Here is a 10,357-nt window from a genome sequence, read left to right as displayed (position 1 = left end):
GTGAGATTCCAAAATGAAAATAAAATACTTTTAATGAGATGGAAGGAGCGTATATTACACTATCACGTACTCTTATTCTTCCTCACTCGTTGTAGCAGCAGCAGCCCATTAATTAATTAAATTAAGAAAAGTACTGATGGGTTGCACTATCCCTCATAATTAGATTTTAAGATGTTTTATATTTTCATTTTCTTCCAACTTTCGAAGCAATTTTTCTTAGCACCTTCGGCCGTTTACAAAATTGATGACAAAGGATAGGTTTGAACTTAAGGAAACTTTTATAAGTGAACATGAATACTCAACAACACTTGTTTGCAACATGACCTAAAATGTTTTTGATAGAGAAATCACTGCGATTGTGAATGCTAAAGAAGAAAATATCTTCATAAGTGTGGCCAATAATAGAAAAAACCTCCTTGGTTTATCCAATTGTTTTGTTGTCTATCAATTAGGGATACAACTGAGTCGAATTGAGCTCAAATAGTGCATTACTCTATTTTAATTCGAATAAAAAAACTGCTCAAATTCGATTTTGTTTTGTTTTACTCGAGTTCGAATTCGTGCAAATTGACCCAATTGAATTTAATTTGAGTTCAATCGAGCCTAATCAACTTCAATAAAAGTAGATCTATATTTTATATTATTTTAAATACGAGACAAAATAAATATTTCATACTACTAAATAAAAAATAATAAAAAAATACTTATATATAAACCTGTATTAAGTTTAACGAGTTTTCGAGTTTTACATATTAAATTCAACATCGAATTTGTCAAACACCTCAAGTTGCTTGAATTCAAGTTCGAATTTGGTCAATAGGAGTTTGAACTCGAATTTTGATCTAACAAACTCACGAGTAATTGGCTTGAACTCGATTGATTTGCACCGCTAGTGTCAATATTCAACTCAAGTTCCTAAACGGTGGAATGCTGCTCTATAATGAAAAAAAAAATTTAAAAAGGAAGAAGAAAGGAAAAACTCGTGGGATGCTTGCTTGTTTATGTGCGGTTTAAGCTGGTCGGGATTCCATCGTCATGGACAGGACGGGTCAACCAATCAAAAGTCGGTTAATCCTGGGTCGCTTTGACTGCCTGGACACTACCTTGGACTCTCCCTCCCTCACATGCACAAGCACGCGACCAGGATTATATATGTGCTTGGTTTTCATGTGCATTTCCTGGATTTGCATACAAAAAAAAAATTATATATATATTATTTTAAGGGTTTCTTTTCTTTAGGAACTGATCGATCCCTTTTTTTTTTTAAAAAAAATAAAATTATTAAAATGAAAACAGAAAAAAAAAGAAAGAGAAAATTCACCATTAAAAACTTCGCAAGGCACCCATTAAGCCCCCGTTTCACGACTGGCGTCCATCAATTTAGAACTCCTATGGCACCATGTAACGTTAGCAATCCTGTCCGACGTACACTAAAGAAAAAGTCGATACAGTCCTCCACTTTAGTTGTTTACTAAAGACCATTAGTGCTATTCTATCGGGTGCCCTTTTACGACGACAGGAAGATGGTTTCCATGTTTTTGATTCTTGTGTAGGAGCATCGTAACTGGGAAAGCTACTAATTGAAATGATCCCGTACTGTAAAAATCAGGAGGAGAAAGTGAATTGATTGACAAAGTCCTTTCATTGTACACCACAGTATACTAGCACGAACAATTTATTGATTAATTGCAAGACAGAAATCAAATGTGTTCACTGGGACGAAAGAGCACTCACCTTACCCATTGCCACTCGCCACTCCCCACGTTAAAGAAGAGGGAGGGAGGGGGAACAAGAAAGCTGAGTGTCAGTGTGGCGTGCGTGACGTAGCAAATAGGAGGTGTCTTTAAACTTTGGCCACTACAACTTCCAGTCTCATTGTACTGAAAAAGTCTCCACTTTCCCAACTTAAAAATCAACGAGATAAAGAGAACCATAAATCTTGGAAGCCAAGAAAAAAAGAAAAAGAACAATGGGGTTTTGCCGCTTGTTTGTTCTTTGTTGAGAAAAAGGAAAAAAAGAGGAATTCTGGTAAGAAAAAGTTGTCATGCCGGTTCTAGCAAAACTGGTAAGCACATAACAGCAAATCTTGGCTTTTTGGGCTCTTTTGTTTTGTGTGTTGTTTATTTTCTTTAGCTGCAGAACGTCAGAATTCAACTCATTTCCTTGTTGGTGTGTACATCAATGTACTTTGTTGGTTTTTGTGCAAAATTATTGTTCATGTGAATTTGCACTTGCTATAATATTCTCAATGTCTGATTCTTCCGAAAAGGAGTTGTCAAATTGTTTTTGGGCTACTTCCAACTTTCACCCTACTTCCTTGAAAAAAAAAAAAAACAGCAACTTTCACCCTACTTCTTGTTTGTTTATGTGTCTCTTTGAAGATGGTAAGAGTATTAGTCTATTAGCAGTTGGATTTCTTGTGTTTGTACGTGGGTAAATAGTAAGTCTTGGATATTGTTGAACTTTACATGGAGAGTGGCTTTTGGGTTTTTGTCTGTTGCATTCAACGTGATCACCTCAAGTGGTGCATATTCTTCAACTTGATTGAGTTACCTTTGATTTACATGAATGTAAGATTTCAAGACGATCCTTTTCAGTTCCTGAGATTTTGTTAGTTGCTGGTGTTGATTGGTTAGTCATATAATTAATGAAGTAGCTGTATGAAATATTTTTTTGATATCCTCTCCGGATTTTTGTGCTTTTATCAGCTCTGCAGAACTTTAAAGATAGAGATTCTTGTTGTCTACAGTTTTGGTGGTTTTCCCAACTGATATCGAGATGCTGTTTTCCGTTGCAGGTCCCTTCTCCAAAATCCGCTGAACCCACAAAATAAGATGTATAGGATGTATGTACTTATTTCCTTTTATAAAGTTCGGAACTTGAAACATTTTAAGCCTTTTGGTTTTATGAATCTTTTAAAGTGTTAGTCATAAACTATATAGAAACAGAGCGAGATAGCAGAGTAAGCATAAGCAGAGAGAGAGAGAGAGAGAGAGGAGAAAAAAAAATTAAGAAACAGGGGAAGAGAGGTGGTGGATTGGAGTCAGATTAGTGCTAGTGGGCGTGTTCTCTGGTTTTGAGAATAATTTAGTGTTGGGAATCTGTTGGTTATGTCTCCTGAGCTGACTGGGTGCGCCCGGGGTCCGTGGGCTTTGCCGCCGACCAAGGAAACAGCTTCTTCCCCCTGGCTCTCTTCCCATTCAAGCGAGCTATTTCTTTAAAGAAAATAAATTTTTTGCTCAAAACCAAGGAGTCCTTTCTCTAATTTTTCTAGCGCTCTCTCTCTCTCTCTCTCTCAAATTTCCCCTGCCTTGGTTGCTGTCTGGATTCGGTCATACGAAGCATATATCCTCCTCCTCTTTGAGATCCTATTACCTTCCCCCTTGAAGTTGAGAAAACTTGGTTATTTTCGGGCATTTGGTCCCCACTCTTAAAAGTCCATCTATTTCCGTTTTTGGGACTCTATTCCTCGATTTTGGGTTATGTTTGGTAATTTGGGATAACCTGAGGTGAAGAAAAGTTGTTTTTTCTTACAGGAATCGGTTGAGGGGTTTAGAAGCATAGTTTTGAGGAATCAGAGGAGAAGCAAGCAAGCAAGCGGATCTTTTAAGTTGGCAGGATGAAGTTTATGAAACTTGGATCCAAGCCAGATTCTTTTCAGACTGATGGGAACAATGTCAGGTCAGCTCTCTTGCTAGCTTCTGGAAATAAGTTGGCCATCTCAATCTTTAATCTTGTGGTGATGCACTGCAGTTTAGTGTAGCAAACTGGGAATGATTTTTCCTTTTCACTTATTTGTCACAATTCTAGAGGCTCACCTTCTCACTTTTTCCCTCTCTGGATTGATGTATGCATTAACTACTAATACTTGGCTTCTAGTGGATGAGCAATTTAGAACTAGCATTTGGATTGTCTTCTGACCATAGGAATTAACATAATATGACCATGGTGAAGGCCCTTTGCTAGGTTTGTATGTTTCTTATCAAGCTCTATCACTGCATTGTGCTAAATTGGAATACATGCTTTAACTCCCAGTGAAATATATAGCTGCCCTGTCAGTCGGTTCAATGTTTAGGTTTGTACTTGCACGCTCCTATTCTTGTCCAAAGGTCATCCTTCTGTATATTTCTATGGAGTTGATCATGATGTGAGCAGCAACTCTATTTCATGTTCTTTCAGGTTGACGGAGCTCTTTGGAGCATTTAGGCACGGCAGCAATGCTTAAAGATTCCCTCTCCTACCCCTACACACACCAAAAAATAAAGAAAAGAGGACCAGTAATTCCCCATTTTGGGGAAAATGGAAATCACCAATTAATATCGTTCAGCCTATAGCACACTTAGATTGACCTTTAGCTTGAGAATATTGAGAGAAAGGTTGTGCTTTGTCCCATCTAAGCCATGACAGATGCAGCTTCATCCATGTACTATGCCATGTGGGACCAAACTGTCAGCGTCTTATTTCACTTCCGTGCTTGTTTGGGCAGTATCTCTTAGTAATTTTTTTTAGCTTATATGATGATTATTTTCAATTATGTTTTTCTTGATTAGAGGGGTGAAAATTGTACACTGGGTGATAGTTCTTGTGTTTTCTTTGAACTCTCTAGGTTTGGTTTTATGTTTCCAGTAAAATTGGGCTGTTATTTTGGACGCACTGGTTAGATCCAGTCTACAACATGTGGTCACACACAGCAGGAAAGATGGCACTTGTTATGTTTAAAAAATTTCTCTTGTTCTTTACTGAAAAGATTCTTGAATTTTTCTTTTCCATCTCTATTGTCATTCTCTTATAGTTCTTAACTCATCTCATTGGCCTCATTGGCTTCAATAAGCTTTCTGTGTCCAAATATTGCCAAGCAATCCAAAGTTACAAGAGCTATTATTGAATGAAGAGGCATTGAGAATCTTCAGCACTATATGAAAGAGTTTTCTGACTAAAAAAATCTTTAGGATTTGCAGTTGAGAAACCTACATATGATGCTGTTCTTGCTGGCCAAATGGGAGAGAACAAGATAGATTTCATTTTCTCGATGACTTGCTTGCTCTTCTTTTATAATATTCCTCCTGTGAAAGTAACTGTTAAATTCGATTGCTACACTTTTGGCAGAACTTAAATGTCTGAAAACTTGTAAAATTTGCTGTTAAACTTTGAAAATTGACTCTTGAAATTTGGTGAAGGATGAAAATTAGTATTCTGCATTAAAATTGAGTTATCAAAAGTGTGGGAGCAAACAAAGAAACATTTGGAAACAAAAATTTTGCACATATTCTTAAGTTGGTTGACAAAGGTACTTATCTTTATTTTCAGCAGCCTTTGAGCAACCTCACTTTCATAACTAACTGACTGCAATTTGGTCTTGCTCAGAATTGTGCAGGACCAGCGATATCGATATGCCTCCTGAAATTAGCCTTTGTCTTTTTCAAATATTTCCTGCTGCCTAATTCCACTTCCATCTTTTTCAATTGATATGTACCCTTTTTAATACGACACTTTTTTCCCTCAAGTGTTAATGACTGTTTGCTTCTATCCTTTGCTTTTATTGGTGGATTGACTTCTAATAATATTAAGGTAAACTTTCACTCACAGATATGTAGCTTCTGAGTTGGCCACTGATATTGTTGTCAATGTGGGGGATATTAAGTTCTATCTACATAAGGTATGATGATTCTTTACCTATACTTACTGATTTACTTGATTGAAGTTTAATTTTGCTGAAGAACAAGAGTCACTGAGAATCCTAGGAATATTATGACCCATCTTGAGAATGAATGTATGCATGAATATTTGCTTTCAACTAAGCAGCTTTGAACTAGAAAACTAGAGTAGATTTATACAACAAATTTGTGTGCATCCAACCTACAATGTTAACTAAGAAGCTAAATGTGAGCAACGGAACCTTGGGTTGACATGCGGCCTTGCATACTTCTCTTTCTGCAGTTTCCTCTTCTGTCAAAGAGCTCCCATCTACAAAAATTGGTTGCCAGTGCCGATGATGGAAATGATGAAGTCAATATTCATGACATTCCCGGCGGGCCTGTTGTGTTTGAAATATGTGCCAAATTTTGTTATGGTATGACTGTTACCTTGAATGCTTACAACGTTGTTGCGGCACGTTGTGCTGCAGAATACCTAGGAATGCATGAGACAGTTGAGAAAGGTAATCTCATCTACAAGGTTGAGGTTTTCCTCAATTCTAGCATTTTCCGAAGCTGGAAGGATTCTATAATTGTTCTTCAGACTACAAAATCTCTACTACCTCTATCTGAGGAGCTGAAGTTGTCCAGCCACTGCATTGATGCCATATCTTCCAAGGCATCCGGTGATGTTTCCAAGGTGGACTGGTCCTACACCTATAACAGGAAAAAGCTTCCGGAGGAAAATGGGAATGACCCTACCTGGAATGGTGTTAGAAGCAGAACGGTGCCTAAAGATTGGTGGGTTGAGGATTTGTGTGACCTTGAAATAGATTTATATAAACGTGTCATTGTTAGTATAACAAACAAAGGCATAGTTCCTCATGAAGTAATTGGGGAAGCACTGAAAGCTTATGCTGTGAGAAAGTTACCGGGCTTTGGCAAAGGTGGAATCCAGTGTGGTGATGTATCCAAGGCTCGGACAGTATTGGATGCCATTGTGTGTCTTTTGCCTGCAGAAAGAGGCAGTGTCTCTTGTGGTTTCCTGCTAAAGTTGTTAAAAGCATCCATTTTGGCTGATTTAGGGGAAATGCCAAAAAGAGAGTTGGTTAAAAGAATAGGGCAGCAACTGGAGGAGGCTTCTGTCAGTGATCTCCTGATTCCATCCCAAAATGGGGAAACAACAATCTATGATGTTTGTGTAGTCCAGCAGATACTCAAGGAATTTATGATGCAAGAAGCGAATGCTGCAACCGAAGGAGATGAGATTCAGGAGGCTAGAAAGCCTGGGATTTTATCTGAAGCTTCAAAATTGATGGTTGCAAAGCTTGTTGATGGTTACCTTGCTGAAATTGCAAAGGACCCTCATCTACCTTTGTCGTTGTTTGTTGATCTTGCTGAGATGGTTTCCAGTATTTCTCGGCCTGCTCATGATGGTCTTTATCGTGCAATAGACATGTTTCTAAAGGTAAGATCTCTCTCTCTCTCTCACACACACATACACACACAAATGAGGAATTTCTGCATCTCATGGCATGTGTTCTGTGTTAAATACGTCCTTCCTTGCAAGTTTTGAGTACTTGTGCAAATTGCGTACTTTTTAAGTTTTCATCCTTTTCCAATGGTGTTACGCAGAGGCCTGTAGGCTTTGGACTCCCATCCAATGGTGTTATTGGTAAAAAGTCTGCCAGGATGTAATGTCCGGATTCCAGAATAGAAGGATATTAATATGGTGTAGTACTAGAACTTAGGATGTCAACCATCAACTGATGTATTGGTTTTGTCTTCAGGTGCACCCTGGCATCAGTAAGAGTGAGAGGAAGAGAATTTGCAGGCTGATGGACTGCAAGAAGCTCTCTGTTGATGCATGCATGCATGCTGTGCAAAATGAGAGACTTCCCTTGCGTGTAGTGGTACAGGTGCTCTTTTTTGAGCAAGTAAGAGCTGCTGCATCATCTGGAAGCAGCACTCCTGATCTACCCAAAGTTCTTAAAGACCTTAACAGTGCTTCCCATGGGAGCTCAAGAACAGCAACAACTAATACAGAAGAAGATTGGGATGCCGTAGCATCAGCTGAAGAGCTCAGGGCTTTAAAGGGGGAGCTCGCTGCATTAAGATTGGGGAATGGATCCATCAGTGAGAGAAATGGTGGAGATAGTAGGAGTCATAATAATGACAGGGCTGCCATTAGTAAAATGAAAAGTTTGCTTATGTCGAAGAAAATATTCTCAAAAATCTGGTCTAGCAAAGGAGGAGGACAGGGGGAGAACAGTGGATCAGACTCATCAGAGAGTCTTGGTTCCGCCAATCTTGAAGAGGCAAAATCAACTCCTTCAAGGAGGGGAAGGCACTCAGTTTCTTAATGGGAATACAAAATCAGGGCTCCTTTTGGGTTGGGATTTCAGAGATTACCTTAATGATATCATTAGCATTTTAAGAAGCACATAGTTCGTGGAAAGAATTGTGACATAGCAGCAGGTATTCATGTCTGTCTGATTTCGAAAGTGGAACCAATTCCATGGACCTGAGAAACTGAAGGAAAACCTCTGGAAAGTTATCGTAGACTGACACCGTTCAAAGCTAGGACCAGACAAGCTGTGATAGCCACACAGGTCAGATGATGTATTGTGGTGAGGCCTCTGGAAGTAACATATTGCAGCTTTTTTCAAGTACCATATCGGCTGTATAATCGTCCAAGACTCCTCTAGTTATAGGGGCCTCCTGTGTCTAAAGCACTCTCGACCTCGATCAGTCATTTTGTTAATTTTGGTTATATTAATATATAGTTTTAACAAAAGTTATTAAATCTCCAGTCTATATGCTGTGAGGAGACCTCCTGGAATCCTCTGAACTTTGTCGCTATTCTTGTCCACTTCTCTTCTCTGTCACATGAACGTGCTGACGTAGGAATTTTTTTTTCCCTGTAAGGAACGGGGAGGAGGAATCAGAATTCAGAGCCTATCTTCCTCCTAACTCTCACCCCTTCCCACTTGAAACTCCTAAATTATACCTCCTAAACTATACCCGGGTAATTGGACGGTTAATATTGGATTTTTTCTTAAATGGGTTATATTCAATCCGTCTAACTTTAAATTGGGTTTATTTTGTGTTGGGTCATATTGGGTCATTTCAAATCCATGGTTCAAATATGACTCAATATATTAATTAATAAATTTTGATACATAAATTTTCTTTAATACATTTTTACATACAAAAATTTTTTTTCACACATATAAACACATTTTCACTTATTAAAACACTGTCACAAATACAAGCATACACTCACTTCTTAAGTTCTTTAGAACACATTAATATACTTTCACAAATATACACACGTATTAACTATTTAAATTACTTGGATGAACTTATTATTTTTTATACAAGTAAGGATTTTCAAATTGGATAGTGAATAAAGCTTTGGTCCAAACTACGAGATCGAAGCAACAATTTTAGTCCAAGGTGGATATAGCATGAAAAAATGGTATACCAATATACGATTTTTCAAGTATTGTTACTTGATTTAGCATTAGCTGTATCAAACATATTTCTAGTCTTAAAAAAGATCCAATCACGCTTTAATTAAACTAAAAATTTTGATGAGAGAGATATAGTTCTCAATCAATTAGTTCAAATATCACTATCCAATTCATTTGAAAATTTTTCAAAAAATTAACGCGGCATTAAAACAGGTCCAATAACAACTCAAACCATCCAATCAGAGATAATTTAAAAGACTCTCAGTTAGCTAAGCGCGGTGGCTTCAATCTTACTTCATCATCTTCCGGTTTACCAACTGTAGTATGAGATAGGAAGCTAGTTATTTAAAGCCCCAACCAACAGTCAACAGATCACAAACACAAGCAGTAATATATATTAATAGGTAAGTTTGGACAGCTATTTTTAAAAGAAAAATTGCTACGTTTTCCGTGAACACATTTCTCAATCACCATTTTACCTCACATATATCAAATCGCTACAGTAATTTTTCTACAAAAAATCTAGAAAAATGCAATCCAAACACAACCATAATTAATTATAGCATAGGAATTTAATATGATGAACTAATTTGAGAAAAGTTCAAAATTGAAGCCACAAGTCAACATGCAAGGAGAACATGAGAAAGTGTAGCACTAACTACTGCATTTATTAAACTGAGCATAAGAGGAAATTTATAACGTTCAGCATTTCAGCTGCTTAATTTGTGATTTTATGCTTTTCAAATTATATAACAACTGCTTGATTGGATTTCTTGAGATAATTATTGGACAGTAACTTGGGAACTGAAATTTTAGATACTATCTGGGAAGATAACAAAAATCGCCAGCACTCAAAAACACCATTTAATGCAAGAAATAAGTCAGAAGTTTTCTGTCTAGTTTATTCGGGAGAAGAACAAAAGTTATGTTGAAGTCGCCGGAAACAAGAGTCGTGTTTCTTGAATTTAATATTTTTATTTTTTTTTAATTTAAATTGGGTAATAGGTGCCCAACACAAATATCCAAACCACCCAAAATATATTTGAATTTTTATTACCCAATCCAAAATTGACCCAACACCCAAATTATCCAACCCAACCTCTCAAATTAGTGGGTGGGTTGTTGGGTTTTGGGTATAATTGCCAGGTCTATCTTAAATGGAGTTGTTTCGGCCTTTTATAATTCTTCAACTGGATTAAGCATACACGGATTATTTCTTTTAATCTTCTCTTTATTTTTGGGTTGGGC

General features: G+C 37.3%; 1 protein-coding gene across 2 annotated transcripts; it reads left to right on the top strand.

Annotated features, from left to right (window-relative positions):
• The first annotated feature begins 1,818 nt into the window (after positions 1-1,818).
• LOC113762334 (BTB/POZ domain-containing protein NPY2) lies at positions 1,819-8,420 on the top strand. 2 transcript variants are annotated; one of them, XM_027305730.1, is made up of 6 exons: positions 1,819-2,065; positions 2,798-2,845; positions 3,537-3,681; positions 5,587-5,656; positions 5,938-7,101; positions 7,424-8,420. In XM_027305730.1, the coding sequence occupies exons 3-6, from the start codon at positions 3,620-3,622 to the stop codon at positions 7,994-7,996; spliced, it is 1,869 nt and encodes a 622-aa protein (XP_027161531.1). In that variant the 5' UTR covers positions 1,819-2,065; positions 2,798-2,845; positions 3,537-3,619; the 3' UTR covers positions 7,997-8,420. The 2 variants fall into 2 exon arrangements, with proteins under 2 accessions (XP_027161531.1, XP_027161532.1); XM_027305731.1 differs by lacking the exon at positions 1,819-2,065 and adding an exon at positions 2,497-2,570.
• Positions 8,421-10,357: the final 1,937 nt, after the last annotated feature.

This window comes from Coffea eugenioides, chromosome 2 (genome assembly GCF_003713205.1).
Source record: "Coffea eugenioides isolate CCC68of chromosome 2, Ceug_1.0, whole genome shotgun sequence".
Lineage (NCBI taxonomy): Eukaryota > Viridiplantae > Streptophyta > Magnoliopsida > Gentianales > Rubiaceae > Coffea > Coffea eugenioides.
Note: the sequence above shows the minus strand (reverse complement) of the source record. Positions and strands in the feature narration are given on the sequence as shown.